The sequence below is a fragment of the Haemorhous mexicanus genome, chromosome 3 (genome assembly GCF_027477595.1).
Source record: "Haemorhous mexicanus isolate bHaeMex1 chromosome 3, bHaeMex1.pri, whole genome shotgun sequence".
In the NCBI taxonomy this organism is placed as follows: domain Eukaryota; kingdom Metazoa; phylum Chordata; class Aves; order Passeriformes; family Fringillidae; genus Haemorhous; species Haemorhous mexicanus.
Genome location: NC_082343.1, coordinates 6,212,263 through 6,233,597, shown reverse-complemented (window position 1 = coordinate 6,233,597; position 21,335 = coordinate 6,212,263). Strand labels below are relative to the sequence as shown.

Genomic DNA, 21,335 nt, shown 5'->3' with positions numbered 1-21,335 from the left:
AAATTACTTCAGTTAGGAGGAACAGAAAAAATGTGGTACTTTACTATTTTCAGTGGGGTATGATGCCCATAATCTTACCTTTATTAAAAATAAAGTAAGATTTTATTAAAAACTAACACAATTCTCACATACGATTCCATCCTTTCCCTATCTGTCTGCTCCTTCAGGAGCATCCCGCTTCTCCATGTTAACATACCATGCAGCTAGAGCTGGCCAAGGCTTTGGAGACCCAGATTTAGGTCTCTGACAAGACTTGGTGTGTGATCCTGACAGGTCACGGTCTGCTGGTGCCTCGGTGGGGATAACAGCACTTCCCCTCCTCACTGCGATGTTTGCGGGGAGCTCAGCAACTACAATAATAAGGGCTATATAAAAAGTTTTTAATAGTGTCAAACAGATGGAATATCACATGGAGCTAGTTAGGGAATTGTCATGGTGAAGTAATGACATCAGGCTGATCGGGCCCACTACCAAGCTGCTTGGGGCAGGGGCTGCCATTAATTACAGACCGGGCGAGACGGGGCTGCTCCACATTGGAAAGAAAAGGGGAGGGGGGACAAGGACAAGATGACTGCTCCATCCCAAAGGCTGCTGCAGGAAAGGGAGGATGGACCACTCTGCTTGCCCAGGGTGGACACAACCCAGAGAACCCCGTGACACATTTCTGATGGCAGCGACTGCCCAGCCCCAGAGTGGGACACGGAGCTTGACTTCCAGAGCAGGGCTATGCTTCCATGCCTGGCAGAGCAGGCTTCCATGCCTGGCAGGAACGACCCAGGTCAAATAGGGCTCTGCCCAGATGTCTCTCAGTCCCTTCTGCACTGGGAAAGGACTTTAGGAGCTCTTGGGCCTCTGTGTTGCACTGGAGGTGGAAATGCTCAGCATGCGTGATTGTTCCAGTTATCTGCTCGTGGTACGACGGGGGAACAGACATTTGTTTCCAGTTAATAAAATGAAGAGGATGTCCATTTTTTTAGGAAGATACTTCTTGGTGTCACGTCTAATCTGACCTGAAGTATTATTAGAAATGTGCGTTTCTGGTAAAAAGATTAAAGAGGCTGCCAAAAATAAAAGTGAGCTTGAACTGCACGTGAAGAGATGACTGTGCTCACCCTGTGCTACTGCATTAGCTCTGCAAAGGCTCTTCCAAGACCCATCCAGCAGGAAAAAGTTTGTCCTTATTGCAATGCCAGCACCCTTTCTGAAGAAAATAGGGTTTGTGTTACAAAGCTAATAGATGAAATTGGATTTTTTTTTTTGGGGGGGGGGGATATTCTTCTTTCCTTACTTTTACGTTACTTCCCGTGTTTATATTTCACACTGTTTATTTTTAGGTGTACACAATTTTATTACTGATGCTTTTGGGAAAGCAGTGTTGTTTGCCTTCCTTTAAAAGCTATGTCACTTCATTCAGAACTACTGACTCAGTTTCTTTGAAGTTATGACATTTCTAATTCAGGCACACTGGTTTCTTACTCAAATGATGCATCTGCTCTAAATATTTTAAGATAAAACACTTTTCCCCTCTTCATTTAAAAGGATTATTCACCATGTTTAGACTTTCCATTAAGATGATTTTAAGAGGTTACTCATACTGGCTGTAACCTACAGTTCTGCAGCCCCATGGGATCAGGTAATTATAGAAGTTCCTAATACAAAAACAGCTTAGGATTTTTGAGTGTTCCAAGTGTGGACAGTATATAAAGGCCATTGTTATGGGTTGTGTGACAAAGCAATGAAATAAACCCTTGAGAGAGAATCTGACACATTTTTTGCATTACAGAATAACACACCTTGCAACACCCATCTCTGAAAAATGGAGGGCAATAGTACATACCAGTGTCCATCTATAAACCACAAAAGAAGAGCAATTCACAGGATCTTGTGAGGATAATTTTCAGTGATCCAGGTGGGACTTGCACTATGGCAGGGTTTAAGGCCCCGAGGGACAGCCCTGCATGCAGGAAAAATGTTCTGCCTGATATTGCAGATTAACTGTGCAATAATCAGATTGGTATTTTAACACCCTCCTTGGCCTTCCCATCCTGTTTCTCCCTCTGCCACAAGAGACATCAGGAGCAGAGAATGTACTGTTTCTCTTCCCCACAGAGAAGCTAATCAGAAATGGAACTTGTAAAAATACCAAACTAGGGGAGAAAAGGGAATTTCTCTGCGATTTTGGCAAGTGAGGAGTCCATCTTCCTCCTTTCTTCCTTATTTTAATACCATTTCCAGTTCTGGAAAAACAACCAAGACAGAGAGTAAGTGAGGAATGACTGTAAATACAGAAAATACTCTGAAGCAGTTGCTCTTTCTCTGCCCTTCATATTTATTACTCTCCTTCTTTCACTCCCTACTTGCCAAAGCAAGGGCACGTTTGCAAGCACTGCTAATTATGGAGTTGAGAGGATTTTAGAAAACTGATACAACTTATATTCTAACAGCACCCAGGCAGCAGGGGAATCTATTACTAAATCCCTGCTGCAGCCACATTGCTTCCTTATTTCTTGTCTACTCCTTTGAAATACCTTGCAAAATGATCTTGACAAGAGGTCTTGAATTGAAAACCCAGGGTCTGTCACTGCACTTTGATGCTGCACCTGTACAGCATCTTCAATCACCAGCAACAAAGAACTTTAATTTATGAGGAAACTTCACAGATGCTCTATTGCTATCAGAGACAGAATGAGGCAAGAGGCCTGAGGCTTTCCCAGAAAACCATTACAGCCATTAGGACTGGTCTCATTTCCCACCTGCCCACACAGATTGTTTTCATTTTGAAGGCTGCTGTGGGTTCTCAGGTTAGTGCTAAGTGATCACTTTAAAATTAAGCAGCCTTGGGAGGCTGAGTAGCACACCAGGACACTACATGAGACTCTCACAGGCACAGATCCAAGATGTGTGAGGAACTTGGGTGATCTAATTCCTGGAGTTTATTTATGTTTTCTCATCTATCAGGAGTATAAACAGCACGGGACCTATCAGGCATGTTAAAGGAGCAGGCAGTGAGGGTAACAGCTGAGAAACATTATCAGAGACACACAGAGAAAGATTTCTTTTATGATTAATGCCACATACAGTCCAGGCAGTCAGACAGGAAGTCAGACCAGAGGGGTGTTACATCAACCACTCTGCTACCAAGACATTTTAATTTTTCCTTAAAATAAGCTTGCCCCTCACTCACCTATAGCAGTGAAGTGAAAAACCTTACTTCACTTCAGAAAACTGCACAAATGAATTGTTCCAATAATAAAGAGTGCATTTTAGATAATCACTGCTAATAAATAATTTAAACCAGATGGCACTGGCTTGTATGTACACAATTGTTTTCACTAAGCAGGTCCAAAACAGAGCATCTGCTTTAAACACCGTGCAAATAAAAGATGAATCACTGATAACAGCTGACAATATAATGATAATACTAACAATAATAAATCATGGTCTGTGTTTTAACAGCTCTCTATTTTTCTCCAGTTCTCCAGCAAAACTGGTGAAATGACAATGTAAGCAGCTCCAACCTGCACTACACCTGCCTGTGTGACTCTGTGGCCATGGACAGACCAAATCCAGCCACAGCACAGTGCACTGCTCTGGGACACACGAGCTTCAGGGGCTGAGTGGCTCTGGCAGAGGTTTTGTCTCTGTGGAGAACAGGATGGAGTCACAAATACTGCTGCAAGTAAGAAGCTGGGGGCAGACATCAATCCACAGTGACAGCTGAAGGAGTGCTCTCTGCAGATGCTGCTGCCAGTGGCAAAGTGAGGTGTCTGGGGTGCCCAGCACACACCCAGCCCAGCCCAGCTGGCTGGCTGCCTTATGCTGAAATGGCTCTCAGGAGCTGCACACAGCACAACCAGGATCACAAAGCATCTGGGCACATTCAGCACAGAATCAGCTTTTGAATTTTAGGCTTTCTACACTATAAACCTGTCTGTGCAGCCCTCATGGCTACACAGAAAATCCTGATGACTGAATGTGTGGCCAGGACACGAGTTATGACTGCAGAGATGCTCAGGCTGCAGGGCTGAGGGCCCATCACATCTAGGAGGTACCAGACAGCTCTTTCCAGGCACATGGCTAGCACTAGGTCAGCACCCTCTGCAGTGGAGGAAAAGGCTGTTGTTGCCTGGTTGAACCTCGTGAATGGATCCCTCCTGAGTGCCAGAGCAGCTCCAACACCACTCCTCCCCTGCTGAGCCAGTTTATTCACTTGCTGGCATCAAGCTCTGGTCCATCCTTCCTTCAGATTCTGCCTGGGAGTTTTTCTGTCCCCTCCACACCACTGGCAAACAGTGGGTCCACATCTGAATGGCTCTGGCAGACAAGGTTTATAACTCTGGGCTTAAGGAGAAAACCAACCATATTATACTCAGATCTTTTTGCTGCATGCTGTGGACACACATTTCACATCACAGCTATTTTTTAATGCTCTGTTGTTTGCTTGTATTTCATGTTTTCATTCAGCTGGAAAATACAAACAGCATGGTTCAGCTTGGAGGTGAAGAACTGCCAGTTTGTATAAACACTTTGATAACAGAAACTTGGTGGTGATTACAGCTCAATGTCTGCTGGAAAAAAACCAGAGGCCCTTCAGCAAATTTTCTAACATGGTACAACACTGGTGCTTTGTTCTTCAGCATATCTGCTCAGCCATCCAGGGGACAGCCAAGCACACAGAGCTGAACTGTGCAGGGCTTTGACAGATGCTCAGTGCCAAATTTTGCTTCTAGTTAACAGGTATTTTCAGTTGCCTGAGCTGCTGATGAACATTTAGTTATCCTTCATGACTCCAAAGATCTTCCCTGTGATCACTGCCTGGCTGAGCTCTCCACACAGGGCTAAATCAGGGTTTAGTGGCTGAACAGGCAAAGGTACAGCTGAAGAGCAGCTCAAGTATTCTACACCAATGAGCTGTGGTGCCTAAATGCAAATTCTTTGAAAGTTCAAATTCTTTTCTTATTAAAGGCTTGCATAAAATCAGTAGTAAAATAAAGCTTTAAAATAGAATTTACTTATACCCTTGCTAAATTCAATTAAACTAATTTGATCTCACCCATCAAATCTGCATCATAATTTACACATTAGGTTCCAACAGAATGGGAAAAGCTGCCTTAAGGTGCAATCAAAAGTGCAAAGGAAATTCAGAATACTAATACATTTTGTACACAACCCTTTTTGCAGGCTTTGCAGGTCAGCACACAAAACATCAGTGTAAATGAAAGAACAAACATACAACTTAAGTTATTTTCCTGGGTTTTAAACTATATACTTTTGCAAGTTTATTCTACTAAATCACTATGGCTAGGATTTCACTAGGTGAACCAGCTTTAATAAGTGAAGTTTTTATCTCTCCCTAGCTAAAAGAGTAACCTTACTTGAAGCCTTTTCCATTTCCAAAGTTGCCTTCAGCTGTTAGTTTCCAAGAAACAGCTATTCCCAGCCTCCATGTCTCCCTCTCATATGCCACTGAATATCCACCCTATGCTTTCAAAAGTGTCTATGACTCTGGCTGTGTTAACTGGCAGATGTTTTTAGAGACTAGAAAGTGTTTAGTCCCTGTGGGCTAAAAGTTACATGATGACTTCATCACATAAGCAAAAGCTAATAACGGGAAAGCAAGAAAGCAGACAAGTGTTATATTCCAAAAACATGATGTTTCCTGTGCTTCTGGCAAAGCTGCTTCTGTGCCTGAAAAAAGGCAAATCACTTTAGCCTTGGTGCTCAAAACACACACATCATCAAATGGCTGCGAGATAATTTATGTGCCTCTCCCTTAGCTGCCTTCCCCACTAATGCTCACTTTCCTTGGGATGGGAGTGAGAGGCTGGAGGCAGAGGAAAGGCAGTGTTTGTTCACCCTCAATATCTGTGCATGTGCCTCACAGCACTCACTGAAGGGGTTACTGCACCCAGGAGTTCACAGCCAAACAGCAGCAGAAATCTGAGCAGCAGCCCCAGCCCCAGCACCTCAGCTCCTGCAGGGAAATGCTCTTTCAGGTGCACAGCTCCACCCTCTCTGCTTAGAAAACTTTGGAGACTGATACAGGAGCAACTGCAAGTAATACCAAGCCATCAGCAGGGGACATCTGTGGAAACCCAGGGCACTGGGAATGTTTCTCTGTCTGCTCTGGAGTGCCCTGACCCCCAGGGGAGCACTGACTGACCCTCACTCATGGAGAAAGTTTCCTAGACTCCAGAACAGACCAGAATCCACTAAGGTGTGAAATAGATTATAGAGAGCAGTGTAGGTGTGTCACTTGGGTGGGAAATTTAGGTTTTGGGATTTTGAGTATGTTGTGGATGGAAGCAAGGTGGAGGGCACAGGGTGTCGTCCTGAGCTGCTTCTTCATGCTGCTTCTTCCTCCTTCTTCATGGGTTTAGGTGGCATTTTGTAATTGGGCAGAAAAGTCCCCATTGCAGCTCTCTGGGATCAGTTATTGGGTTAAAAAGGGAAATAATCCAGGTATCAGTTCTTCATTGGACAGTTTAGCTTTAAAAGACCTTGTAACAAGAGGTTGTTGGCCATTCTTGCAGTGCCTTTCCAATGCACTGAGCCTGGTGTGGACAGCGTGCAAAACTTCAGCTAAGATAACAATAAACAAGAACCTGAAGACCGAAAAAATCCAGTGGGTCTCTCTTTCCTGACACAAGACCACTCCAGGAGGGTTTCCCCGGACAGGGGAGCCCCCTGGGAGGGCCCAGCCAGAGTCCAGAAGTCGGGGAATCTGCAACAGGTACCCTGAGAGACATCCTGCTCTCTGTCTCTCCCCCTCCCTGGGCTGCCTGAGTGACAGATCAAGAAAGCAGAGGACATGGACTCACAGGAGAAAGGCCTCCCTCCAGGGACCTGGTGGGGAAGAAGAGCAAGTGAGTGGATAGGTGGCACACCATGGCAAGGCACCGAGAAGACCCTTCTCTGTCCAAGAGGGGAGAAAGGATGTGCCCTGGAGAGAAGCACGGGCTTTTTGCATGGAGAATTCAGTGCATGTATATATAAATTTTCCTAGAGCAGTTAGGGAGGGGGCTATTTCCTAGAGCTGATTAAAGAAGCATGACTTGATTTTCAATTTCTGACGACTCGGGGGGCATTCCAACTGACTGCAGACAGGAAATGAATTCCATACATGCACTGCACAAGGCAGATGCTTTTGGATCTGACACTTACGTGAAATGAAAATATCTTCATTTCTGTCTCCCTCCCACCCCACGATCACTAGTTAGTTCGGAGCTATTTTTAGGGTAAATGGTTTTATTTTTTAAAGTTGTTATAGTTCTTAGCATGTGCCTGAAGCCACCCAGACGCCACTGACAATAAAATGTATGGGAGCAGGCAAAAAGCATCTCTAGATTGGTCCCAGCAGCCCAACACAGCAGCAAGGTAAGAGAGGAAAGATAAGAAGCTCAGTTTTGTGTATCCTCACCTCCTCTGGTGAGGAACAGAGATGGGACCCTCGTGGATAAGCCATTCCCAGGGAGGGAGAACAGCTCTATACCAAGAGAGATCCCAAAGCAAAACCAGCAGAGACACTGAAGGCTATGGCTCAGAACTCACTTCCAGCCACTCAACCCTGCTAAAGAGGTAAATATATACATTTTCTCCTCATGCAGCTCTCACCAGCAAACTGCAATAATTGTCATGGTAGTATTATGGGGTTTATAACCCAATGTAACAATGTAATTGCTGCTCCTTTTGTCAATGGCAGCAGTGCATTTCAGGGAAGTGGCACATGCATCTCTTTTCCCCCCTCAGTCCATATGTGTGCAAACACATGATTTCAGCTGCATGCTCCCCTTGTATTTCATTGTAGGAACAGGACAAAGGGAAAAATAAGGAGAGGAAAAAAAAGGAAAGGGAAAAAAATCGCAGAGGTGGTATTAATCTGGCCCTTACTCTGATGATATGCAAATAATGAGTTTGTTTTATCTTGATGTTGAGACAGCCAAAGCTGTATTCCTAAGAACATGAAAAAAAGATCCTCATAGGAGACAGAAGAAGAAAAAGGGATGGGAAGGTGAGAAAGGCAGCTTTGATTTACATTATTCAGAGGGCCATGAATGCCAGATCAAAGAAGAGCAGGGATCAAATTCACATCCACTGGAGGATTTCAGCAGCTTTTTCAGAGCTATTGATCTCTCAAGGGCAAACCCTTTTAAACACTAGGTGATGCCTCTCACTAGCCAGAACTCTCACCTTACACTGGCTGAGCCCCATGTAGTTTGCTTTCAGCAGCTGAGGAGAACAGAAACAGCCAAGCCAGCCCTGTGTCTGGGCTGGATGCAGGACACACAGAACTGAGCACAGAAATGGAAGGTGTGCATTTTCTGCACCTGATGCTGCCTCACTACATCTGCTGCAGAAAATGGCCATCATGGTAGATGCTCACTAAGAACCAGATTCCCCACTGACAAGCCATGTGCTTGGTCTGAGGACAGACTGCTGTCACCCTGGTGAGAGTTCTGGGCAGGGCTTGTTTGCTCAGTGCTGAGTTACTAAAAATACGAGTTCACCTTGTATTTTGTGCAGGATGAAGACATCTGAGGAGCTACTGCAGCTCAGCTGGCAAGCAGTGACTTGTTCATGAGTTTGGACTCACAGGTCTGATCTGAACCCCTAGAAGGCACAGGATCCATTTGAACTGCCAAATGCATCAGGGATTGGCATCTCCCCCTCACCCCTTCCCTTCCTTGGGACAGGTGTCTTTGGAGTCTGGCAGCCAAGCCTCCTGGTGTTTTGATCTGAGCCAGCCCCAGATCATTTCCTAAGAGCTGCTGCCACCTTCACATCCCAGGGAACACTCCCTTCATGCTGCCTTCCACATTTGCCATGCTGCACACAGGGCTGCAACAGCACTTTATGGATTATCTGTCTCTTCCCAAGCTCTGCTCACATTCTGAAGCCTGTCTGCTCCCACCAGCACTCAGCACATCCTGGTGCCTTGAACATTTCCAGGAAATGGATGACCCTTTTCCTCCTGCATGTTTGGATTGAGAGCTAGTGTTGATACCACTTCAACACACACCAACTTTCTCCAGGACTCCAGCAGGCTAGGAGCTCATTTGAGACCTCTGCCACTATTCTTTTGCTACACCTGCAGTCACAGCCAGTGTGGCTGCCCTGGGTCCCCTCTGAGATATAAATTCACAAATGTTGGACACACACATCTCAAGTCCCCCAGTAAAAGCCTGGACTTGAAAGCACAAGGTGAGGAACAGATACTCCATTGCCCAGCTGCAGTGAGGCTTTCATAAATAATGTGACTATCAACCCCCAAAATGGAAAATGATACTCCAGAAGCTCTGTCCTGCCTGACAAACATCTGTTTTCCTCTTGTAGAAAGGAATAACAAGATAGAACAAGTCCAATGCTGAATGCCTAAACGAACTGAATTAAGAAGAGATGGTAGGAGTAATGATGGATGAGTTGTAAACCTGCAAATGTTAAAGTTGCTGTACTCTTCTGCTGAACATTAAGCCTACACTGCAAACCTCCAATAGACAGGGACTGTGCTCTATAAAAATCATGATGAATGCAGGCTTGTTTTTATATTATGGAGGTCCTAATCCTCCTCCTCCTCTGCCTTTGCTCTATTGTTACAACATCAAAGACCAACTGCTGGCCAAGATACAGTCAATATGAAAAGGGCGACCAGCAAATTTACTGCTTGACTTCATTCCCTTTAAATGGAATAGGCACCATGGCCCTTTTTCAAAGTCCAATCACAGACATATATCTTTTTTATTGGACATCATGTACAATAAAGTGAAGCTGTAACTTGGAAAAAAAATAGAACACCTTAAAAAAATCCCATGAGGTGAACATTCCTTTATAAAAATATCACTGTGGTTACATGTTTTGAAAAACTCCGGGCACTCCACAGGGCAAAAGGCATGGACTGGGCTAGGTTATAGTTTAGCTAAGATGCATACCCAGGCCTGATATTGAGTTGGTTTCAAAAAAAAAATACCTTAACCAACTAATAAAAAGCGATATATTTAAGACAGAAGGCCAGCATCATTCAAATAAACTGTAATGGCAGCATTCATGTCACGAGAATCATTAACTGCTTTGTTATGGCCTGCTCTGTGCAGTGAGCCTTTACAGACTTCTTCAGTCCAGGGAATCCTAAAATCAGGAGCACAGAATGCTGATATACAGACTGCATCTCAAACAACTCCAGTCTGATTACTGAGGTAACTTCCAGAGGCACTTTCAGACGAGAGTTGTACCAGCAGACATTAAAGACAGCAGCACTTTTATTGCTGTCATGTTGCTAAACAGAAGAGAAATAATTTCTGGCTGTGAAATTAAATAGTGCATAAACAATTTACATGATGTAGGAGGCAAGTAGAGTGGGGTGTTACAGAATCTGTGCTGGACAGCTATGGTTCTCATTTTCTGTTTTAAACTATTAATCATGTTTGTTTCTTTGGGTGGCTTGTGCAAACAGACATTAGTAGGTATCTGGTGACTAATGTTGTATCAAGACCAATCTCATACTTATTTTAAAATCCTGCACTGATGCCTATGGCAGGTAAAACTAAGCAAATTTATGTTCTATCTTTATAAACTTCAGCAGCTGCTTCCAGTGGAGTAATGATGGTTTCTTCTGGCAAAAACTGCTGCTGCTGGGTTACTTCTAAGGCAATAAAGATACCAAAGCTGTGTCACTGATTTTTGAAGCACTAGCTTAAAAAAATAGCTGTCTTATCCCTAGGTCCTCTTCCCTGCTATTTCTGTTACAATTTCTCTGCTGTCACCTCCTGCCATCCCAGCCTGCAGCACATCTCTTTCAGTGCAAGGACTTCACCTCCTGCTCAGCATTCCTGGGCATTCCTCTGTTTGAGGAAGTGTTTTGAGTGCCCAGCCACAGCACCTGAGCACCCAACCCAATGGGAATGCAAAGGCAAGATGCCTGAAAGGAGTGTTCAGGAAGTTAAACCTGTCCCATGGATGACATTGACCCAGTGATGGCTCCTTAGAAGAGGAGGAATCCACTTTTCTTAGAGTGGCTCCAGGGGCAGAAACAGACTGGGCACTCTTGGCTTTTATAGGTACTTACAGAGAACTCCCTGGTTTTGTCATGAGAACTGATCTCAACAGCCATGCTGGCAAAGAGGAAATGTTAATCTGCCTAGAAGAAGGAAGAAGAACTACTCTGGAACAAACACCTGGATTTTTCAGTGCAAAGGAACACAACAGATGGAAGTTAATTCATGCAACATGAAGAAAGCCACGTGCCAGGGCCCAGCTCATCTTTGTGGACAGAGGTCCTGATGACATGTGTTGTGTGCTTCTCAGCTCTGTGGAAAAACTGAGCTGTGAAAGATTCATACTCAAGAGGATCTTGGCTCTGCAGCTGACACAAATCACTGACTTGCCTTGCTTTGTGGAAGTCAGTGGAAGGAGGTCAATTTAAACACACTGAGAACGCAGATCTAGCACAGAAGCATAAAAGCCAAGGGATGTTTGCACTCCTCCTGCCTTTCAATGTGCACTGACTCCACCAGGAGTGTGAGAAAGATTTCATCCCTGATTTTCCCCTCGCAACTTCAGGAGCAGCTCCCTGCATTAAAGGCTTAGAGATGAACAACTCCAGTCCAGCTAGACTGCTGGAAGAGAGGAATAAAAAAGATATGACCCATGGCTATGAGTTCTCTAAGCACTTGAAAAACAAGGACAAAAGGATAAAGGAACTGCTTACCAGTAACGCCCACACCAGCTCCTCTAACCAAGCATTCTGGGGCCACAGAAGTGACCACTGTGGCAAGCCATCCCTTATTACAATAATAAGTTACATTTCACTTTGTTTTCTTTCTGTTTCTGGTATTTCAAATCAAAAGTTCATGGAAATACCAACACTGGAAATATTCTGCTCTTGCTGATGTACCAGTGAGCTCACTACGCTGTTTCTTGGAAATGTTTTTCATCTCTATGCTCTGGACTATGAATTTAGCCTGGCATTTACTGTCTTTAAAACTTGTAAAAGAGGCACAATGGTCTTAAAGTGCAACAGCAACCAGTGCATCGCTGAGTGCTTCCTTCTGCCTTTTACTGAAGCACTTTGTATTTTTCACTTTAAAGTTAACACTTCATTATTCATCTCTGACAGTGCCTCTATTCAGGCTGGAGACCCACTGCACTGCACACTGCTCACAAGCCACACCACAATACTGAAACCTCCACCTCCATAAGCTTGGGCTGACATCTGAAAAGTAAAATAAGGGGGGAAAAAAGACACCACTGAAAAATAATACCTTTAAAAGGTCACCTTTTTGATAACTGAGCATTATTCAGTTAATTCCAATGGGCTTTTATGTAGTGTAGTCTTAAAGCAGACAGCAAGGTAAGGGTAGTAAAAAAAAGGACCAAATAAGCACTAACCAAGACCATGAAGAGAACAAATGAGGCACAACTGGGCACTACCACATCTGTTTGCAAGGAACACTGGCAAAGCAGGACCCAGAAGAGCATAAAGCAAGCAGTGCTGACAGCTCAACCTGCCAAAGCTGCTAAGTCAGCATGCAAGCACCCAGCAAAACGACATGGCTTCAACATTTTAGGCTTGCACTTGTGTAAGGAAACATCTCAACTGGCTATCTATATATTCAAACTATGAGTGCATTTCAAGATTTTAAAGTAATGCAGAAGAATGTAAGCATAAGAGAAGAATGGCAAAATTAATTTCCTAGCATTAATAAAAATGCACTCTGTGCACTTTTACATAATAAAGGAAAACAGGAGAAATTCTAAAGCATGAATTTTCACAAACCAGTGCATCTTAGAAAACATTAGAGATTTGCAAAGTGTTTTTTTCTTCCCACTGGAATACCTAGCAATGACTGGGTTTTCAGAAGTCATCTCTATCACACAGGATTTCAGAAAGTTTTCAAGCACACACATTATGTGGGCAGGCCAAGCCTGCAGTGTCTGCATCATTATCAACACTACTGCCTTCTGGACTTCACTTTCTGTGAAGTTCTCAGGTGCTGTGACATGACACAGCATCTGAGAGCATCACACAAGGGTTTCCACCTTACCAACAATTCTTTCCTTGTTTTCTTTGATGGAATTTTCCACCACTTTGGAACAATTCAGCACTGATGACTGACACAGGGATGTTGTAGATATGAGCAGAGACAAAAGAACCATGGTGAATTCAAGCCACAGCTCCCAATTTTCATCCCACATAACCTGTACTGGTTAAACTGATGTCTCCTCAGCAAGGGAATTCCACAGCAGAACAAGGTGTCAGACAGCTCAGAATGCTGAACCTCTGGGTACTGGGAACCTCTAAGTACCTGCAGGTCATAAGGGGGATGTCACAAACCCCAGGGGACCACACACTGAGCAGCAGCACACAGCACAGTGATGAAGGAATTGTTGAGGCCACCAGCAGAGCAGCAGCCCTAGGCTTCCTTTTCTGTGGGCAGCTGGCACTAGGAAAGGACAGAACAGGGACATGTGACTGAACCTAAGGGATGGCAACCAAAGCAGGAGAAGCAAAGGAGAGAGCTTTGTACCAAGCAGGTAGGAGCAAGGGGTCAGTGGCAGAGTGGTTTTATCACTGTTATAGCTGCCATGACCAAAATTAGCAAAATGTGCCTCATCCAAACATCTTGGGAAAATTTAACTCAGGAAGTTACATTCACACCTGCCTAACATTGCTCCTTGCAGCCACAACTAAAATATTCTTGGATAGCTGTTCTGAATTACTGCAGTAGTCTAAGATAGAAAAACCTTGCCACATCCTACCCTGAAGGTGTAGCAGCACTTTTCCACCGAGGATACTTTGGTTTGCTGTGAAATTAATCAAAGTGATAGGTATGAAGAGAAGTTTAATTAATGCTTTCTGGAGATTTCTGGAGTTTGTTCTTCCTGTGTAGAACAAACTTCTCCACACAATCAACAAGAGTTAAAAATAAAAGCTACTCCAGAACTCGTGCTGGCTGTCCACGTTAGATGAAACAAAGTGGAAAGCACCAATGCAGCTCCACCAGAATCTCTGCACCTACACCTGGCCTCTCCACTCACCAGGGCCATCACTGCAGCTCTAGACTGGCCCAGGAGCCAGTTCCAAACCTCCCTCCCCTTGCCTTGCCATGAGTCTTCTGTTCAGCCACAGGGCTCAAGCCCCTGGTGGCAGGTTTCCCTCTAAGCCCTGTGCCCTCACACACAGCCCCAGAGCACAGCCAGGATCAGCTGGGAGAAGAGAAGGGCAAAAGGAGGAATGTCACTGGACCTCTCCCTGTAGCAGCCACTGTGTTTTGTGCTTGGCCCCAGGACCATGGGAATGAGCATGAAGACACTGTGATGGCCCAGGATGAATTTAGAGCACACACTCTGCTTTTTTTCTTGCAAATAGCCCAATACTGTAAAGAGCTGGAAAACAATCCTAAATCTTGCTCGAAACAGAAATAAATAACTGAAAGAGATTCTTCAGTATGAAGCACTAGGAAAAAACTGCTCTGATCTGTAGTTAGAGACAAAATAGAGAGGCAGCTTGTGATTTCATGCCAGGTATTTATCAGTGATGATCCAAGACAAGCTGCACAGTAACTGTTAGCTGTGGAGCTTAAGAGATGTTTGGCAGAATGTGCCTCATCCAAACATCTTGGTAAGATTTAACTCAGGAATTTACATTCACACCTGCCTAACATTGCTCCTTGCAGCCATAGCTAAAATATAACTAAAATATTCACCTGTTCTGAATTATTGCAGTAGTCTAAAATACTAAAAACCTTGCCACATCCTACCCTGAAGGTGTAGTAGCACCTTTCCACCAAGGATACTTTAGTTTGCTGTGAAATTAATCAAAGTGATAGGTATGAGAAGTTTAATTAATGCTTTCTGGAGATTTCTGGGAGCTGGGTTTGAAAGGAGAAAGAATCTCTCCTGGGAGCAGTGGATGCCAGAAAATGGTCCTCTGCTCACTGCAGCAACCTCAGCCCTTCACCCTGGTATCCCACCTCATCCTTTGCTTCCATGCATGCAGCAGCAGCACACGTGAAGCCCATCACCCTTCCTTCCCCCTGGATCCTGGAAGGAGCCACAGCCCAACAGCAAAACCACCCAAGAGCACACACAGTTCCCTCCCTTGGGAGCTGAGAGAATGAACTGCACGTGGTCTGAGCCATTGCTGAATCCAGGACATAGCTGGAGGAACACATGCCAAAGGGTGAGCCTTAGTTAAGCACCTACACAGCAAAGCTGAGAGCAGGTTCACTGTCACTGCCAAAAAGCACAAAACAGCATCCCCTGTGCTGAGGGACCCCCTCACCAAGAGATTCTGGGGGACAGAGAATCAGCCTGCCCAACTCACAGGCCACCTGCTCTGGAAGCTGTTGATGGAATGGAAAAATGTCTCTTAAGGCAGGGAAGGATTTAGGGTCCACAGTAAATGCACAATGTGCATCCACTTACTGGCACCTTCTACAGGCTAAAGGCAGTGTGGAAAACAAGAAGGCAGAATGTGGGGTGGACAGGTTTTCAAAGATGACTTAGACAATCAGCTCCTAATAGAGCAAACCAAATGGAAAGCTCCAGAGCTCAAATTTACTTCAAAAAAACTGAGTCTAAAACACTCCCAAAGTAAACAGCTCGAGTCCTACTTAGCTGAGGAGGGCAGAAAGCTGAAATCTGCCACTGTACCTGACTGGAGAGAGTTTTCCAAATTGCCTGAATGCAGTACAAGGGTCAGCAGGAACACACAAGCCCTGGAAAGACTGAAATGCACCCCAGCAAAGGTAGCAGAGAGCACACCATTGCCAACCTACTCCTGGCACTGAACTGGGGATCTTGGGAGAAAATGATGACCTCAGCCCTGCAAAGGGCTTCTCACACAGCCTGGAGAGTGGCTCCTGTGCCACCATTTATAGGCAGCAGAACTGGGGAAACCCAGGGCACTGGGAATATTTCTCTGTCTGCTCTGGGGTGCCCTGACCCCCAGGGCAGCACTGACTTTGACCCTCACTCATGGAGAAAGTTTCCTAAACTCCAGAATAGACCAGAATCCACTAAGGTGTGAAACAGATTATAGAGAGTAGTGTAGGTGTGTCATTGGGTGGGAAATTTGGGGTTTGGGATTTTTAGTATGCTAAAAATGGAAGCAAGATGGAGACCACAGGGTGTCATCCTGAGCTTCTTCTTCATGCTGCTTCTTCCAGAGTTTGGGTGGCATTTTGTAATTGGGCAGAAAAGTCCCCATTGTGGGCTCTTTGGGATCAGTTATTGGGAAAAGAATCAGTTATAGGGAAAATAATCTAGGTGTCAGCTCTTAATTGGAGAGTTCAGTCTTAAAAGACCTTGTAACAAGAGATTGTTGGCCATTTTATGCCTTCTAATGAAAAGCTGCCAAACCCACAGTAATGAGACTTTTACTGATAAGAAAACACCTGAGTCCAAACAGGAAATATTGTCTCAAGTGCCTTCAATCCAGACCCAGAGAAACCCACAACTGGTACCCCCCCCACAGAATGTGTTTTTTCTGGTAGGGCTCAGAGAGCACTTCCAACAGGGTGCAGTTGCTTTGCATGCTTATTGAAGAGGGGACAAGGGCAGGAGCAGGGGGATTAAAAGGGAAAAAATAAATCTGTTTACAGTATTGTGCTGCTTTTCAAATGATGATTTCTTACACAGCTCCAGTTTTAGGCACAACTGCTGAGTTCCAGGCTAATGTAATACTGCTGCAAGTCTTGCAGTGGAGAATCTGACTTCATGTGCTATGGCATATACTGTTGGTGGCTCTGTTACTGCATTTTACAAGGTCATTTTTCTTGGTGTGGGAACACTGTTATTCTTGGTGTGCAAGGCTTGCTATGGAAAAATTAGAAGTGAAGGGGATAAACTTCACGATGAAATATTTTCTCTCAGAATGAAAGCACAGATTTTAGAGCGTCGTAAAGTATTAAAAATGCCTTCCAAAATTTATGTTCAAGCCTTCCCTTGGTTTTAGAACTATGTAAAAAGATAAAAACATACCCAAGCTGCTTTTTTCCATCTCTTAATACAGCTTCATTTGCTCTTCTTCAGAAAAGAAAGTTTGCACTTCTTTATTTCATAAATATGCTCCAGAACAGCTTCTGGATGGTAATTAAATTAGACCTAGTAGAATTCTCAGCAGAGAAAAATCTCCCCCTTCCCCAATTCTCCAATTTTTTTTTTTCCTGTTGGAAGAGATGGAAGGAAGGGAATAAAATCTGACTGAGAAAATCAAGGCTGATTCCCTCTCATAACACAAGACTGTGAGCTGTTTTACAACTCCAGTGTGGATTTCCCACTTTGTGCTCACTTTTCCTGCCACAGCCCAGTCCTAACAGCAGCATGGAACTGCAGAGGTCCAGCAACCATCCCTGCAGCAGTGGACCAAGGGAGCCTGTGCTTGTACTTCCCCCCTCCCAAAGAGACCCCAGGGGTACATTGGGGTTTTCTCCTCACTGCTGCTCCTCTGCAGCCAGTCACAGCAGCACAAGACAGTCCCAGGCATCTGGAATCTCTGGAGACACACACAGCATGGGGAAGAGCACCAAAGGGAAAAAACAAGAGGGAGGAAAAATAACTTGCTTAATTTTAGGGTGGAAAGGTTTTTTTTTCTATATTTCTTTCATCTCTCAGTCCAATTAATTGCAGCTGAAAGACCAGAAGAAATCAAAACCTGTCCTACAAAAACCTTCCTCCATTTGAAGGACCAAGGATGGGAGAAGGAGAAGCTTTTCCTTCTCTTACTGAATCAGACTTCAAATGCTTACAAGTGTTTTGGACTATTTAAATCTCCAAAAATATTTTAAGGTTACTAAGGATTCTTCCTGAATTCATTTTATGTCAAAAGGACCCAATTGTGACTACCTCATTTGTGCAAACAGACTGCCTAAGTCCTAACAGACCATATCCTCTGTTTGATAATTGCCAGGGACTTTTGATACAAATTTGTCAGGTCAAAAGACATCTATAAACATCTTTGTTGCAAAGATTACTCTTTCCTGGATTTGCCACACTTCAAGAGAAATTTCATCAAATGCAACACCCATCTACTCACTTCTCACAATCACTCCTCTCCACAGATGTACCACCCTGAGAGATGTCTAAGTGCTTTTATCAACAAGTCTGAGTTTGTGCAGTTTCATTTCCCACACTGATACTCTCCCTGCGAGTGCAGTGCATGAGGATTTTGCATTTACTTCAGCACGTGCCATGATACAGCCCAAAACCTGCCAAAATCAGAAGACCCCAGTGCAAACTCCTCACTGAGGTTTACACTGTGAGGCTCTGAATGGAAGCATCTGCCTGCTGAAGTGCAACTTTCTGAAGCAATAGAACCCAGCTAGCAATAGAACCCCTGGAAGTTATAAAACCAGAAAAATTGAGACTTCCATCTGTTTAACCAATTGCTCTAATCAATATCCTTTCTCCCTGTAATGTTTTGTACAGGCAGTGTACAAATACAATACATAATCTCAAATACATAACTGCAGAATCAATGGAGTTGGGAAGTATGTAAGAATTTCAACTCTAAAAATGGCAAAACATTATGAAAATATGAACTGCTAAAACTATCACAGTGCTTAAAGGCACAGAGTTTATTAAGGTAATCTGTAAAACATCACTGAACAGGAAAAAATCTTGAAGCCAACAATCTACAGGTTTTCATGAGACAGCCAACTGCAATGATAATAATCCAAGATAATTATCTGAGGATGATTTTCCTCCTGTTTCACCCTAACCTTACAAGAGTGCTCTAAAAGGAGCTCCTCAGGGAAATGGCATCACCCAGAGTTCCCACTTGCCCAGATGTTTCTCTCATTATGTTACAAGCCTGTCAAGAAAAGGCAAATTCAGGGTTATTCTAATGATAGCAAACACCTCATAAAAAAACCCCTCCAAATTTACTTTTCCAAGGAACATCATTTAAAAAGGCATTCCCAGTGCCCATGAGAAAAGAAAGCATCATTTATAAAACATTATTACCAGAAATCTTGCAGATATTAAAAAAACCCATCCTGGAATGTCAAGTGATAAAACTGCAGCGAGAGCATGGTGGGGCCTGACGGGCAGTGCAGGGCTCAGCACTCCTCAGCAGGACTCCCACCAAGTGCAGCAGGAGGTTTTCTGAGGTAGGGGGACCTCACTCCAGGCTGTGAGTGGGATGTTGAGCCTGCAGCCCTGGGTTCCCTCCCGTGGCCAGGGGGTTCATTCTGTGGCCCAGCAGCTGGGGATCCCATGCACCCCGTGACCAGCACAGCCTGCACTCTCCTGACTTCTCCTTGGCTTTTATCCTCTGCTGGTGCTGTGATTCTTACCCAGATGATGGATGGTTTACACAAATTTATGGTGATAGTAATTATGACATTTTTTTTGGTCAGTTTATCGCATGACTTGGTAGTTGATTTTATTTTATTTTGGATGGAGGAGAAGAGAGCTGGCCAGGGCACATGCAACTGACCAGAGATTTACAAGCTTTGGCTGCAGATGTTGGTGATTCTGCAGCTTTGATCACTGTCTCCGACCATTATAAATGAATGGCAACATGTGATACTGAATAAAAAGAACGACCTGCATGAATACTGAAACAGAACAAAAAAAAGTCCTTCACCTCTGTTGGACATAATACATAGTGGAGTTTCACGGGAGAAGTCTTTCAAAAGCCTGGAATGGGCTAGCTGTCCTTCACATCACAAGCACTTAAGGCCCTGAGATTCTTGCCTATTTCAGGACTGAATGTCAGCCTGTCTCTTGGTGCTTTCCAAGGAAAGCCATACACTTAGTCCCAGTACTTCCCGAGACCATCCACCTATCACTTCCCCTCTCACTCTAGGCAATCCTGTGCCCCCACCAAGGGATGATGCCCTGGGTGGGACACGCCGTGCCTGACACGGCTGTTTCCATCCCCTGCCTGCCCCACAGGCTCCCCAGGTGCGCTGGCCGTCCTCCGCTGCGGGAACACGCGTGGGAGCCGCCCCGACGCCTCCCGCACGGCATCGAACCGCGGCGCCGGAGCAGCTCTGCCTTTGCCACCGCTGCCCCGACAGCGTACAGCCGAGGAGCGCGGGGGACACCCCGTAAAAAAGCCCCGGGAAAGCCCCCGGGGCCGGGCCGGGCGCGGGCGGCGTGAGGAGGAGGAGGCGGCGGACGGGGCAGGTGCACGGCGGCGGCTCCCTCCGCTCGGCCAGCCCCGCGCTGCCCCCGACAGCCCCGGGGGATGCGGGAGGGTGCTGGGGAGGCGGGGCGGCACTCACCTGCCGCTGGCTGTGGTTGCCGGCAGCCGAGGGGGCGTGCGGCTCTCCGCCGCCGCGCAGCACGGTGATGTGCAAGGTGAGCAGGAGCAGCCCCAGCAGCAGCAGCAGCTCGGCCGCCAGCCGCACCATCCTCTTGAGCCGGGCGGCTTTAGGGCCCCGCGGCGGCGGCGGCGGGCGCGGAGGAGGCGGAGGAGGAGGAGGAGCCGCGGCGGCCGCCGCCGCCGCCGGGGCCGCCGCCGGAGCGGCCCCGGCCCCGGCCCCAGGAGCCGCAGGACGGGCGGCGGGGACCGCGCCGCTCTCGGCGTCGGCGGGGCGGGCGGCGGGCGCGGGGCAGCGGCGGCAGCAGCAGCAGCAGCAGCAGCAGCAGCGGGGGCCGCCGCACCACGGCGGAGCCACGTCGGGGCGGGATGCCGCGGCGGCGGCCAGAGTCCCGGCGCTGCCCGGCGGCGGGCGGCAGGTACCCGAGGCCGGCGGCGTCTCTGCGGGCAGCCCTGCAAGCCAGAGGCACCGCGGGCCGTCGGAAGGAGGGAGCGGGCGGCCGAACCCCCGCCGCCTCGGGGAGCCGCGGCCGGCGGAGAGCAGCGGGTTTCGGCGGCCGGCGGGGACACGCTGCGAGCACGGGGGGAGCCGGGAGTGCGTGTGCGAGGGAGAGGGAGGAGGGAGGAGAGCGAGGCGGGGGGGGGCCGGGGACGAGTCTCACATGGCGGGGAAGCCGGGACGCTCCGAGGGGAGGAGAGAGCTCGGGGCTATCGCCTCCCTCCGCGCGCGGGGATGGGGGTGGCCCCCGCAGCAGCTTCCCCCGCCGCCGCCGTGTCCTCGCCCGCCCCGCCGCTCCCCCCTCCCCTCCCGACGCCCGTCGAGGCGTCGCCCTGCCCTGTCCTGCCCGCCCCGCCGGGACCCCGCTGCCCCGGCCCCTCGCCGTGAGAGTGGGGCGCGCCGCGACCCCCGCCGGCTTCCAGCTCCCCTCGAGCTGCGAGCTCCCCGGGGAAAAAAAAAGGGCAGATGGCAGCTTCTGTCTCCCGTCCCCCTTCCTCTTTCCCCCCTGACTCAGCCGTGGGAAATGGGATAGTGGGCGAGGGGATGCGAAAAGCCTCAGCTGCCCGCTGC

At 46.6% G+C, this 21,335-nt stretch overlaps 1 protein-coding gene across 1 annotated transcript in view; it reads right to left on the bottom strand.

The window, feature by feature from the left end:
- ISM1 (isthmin 1) overlaps nt 1-20,405 on the bottom strand; it is a 41,612-nt gene extending 21,207 nt beyond the window's left edge. The window contains exon 1 of the mRNA XM_059840657.1: nt 20,229-20,405. Within this exon, the coding sequence (XP_059696640.1) occupies nt 20,229-20,357 (129 nt within the window). The 5' untranslated portion in view covers nt 20,358-20,405. The remainder of the gene's footprint in view (nt 1-20,228) is intronic.
- Between the last annotated feature and the right edge of the window lie 930 nt (nt 20,406-21,335).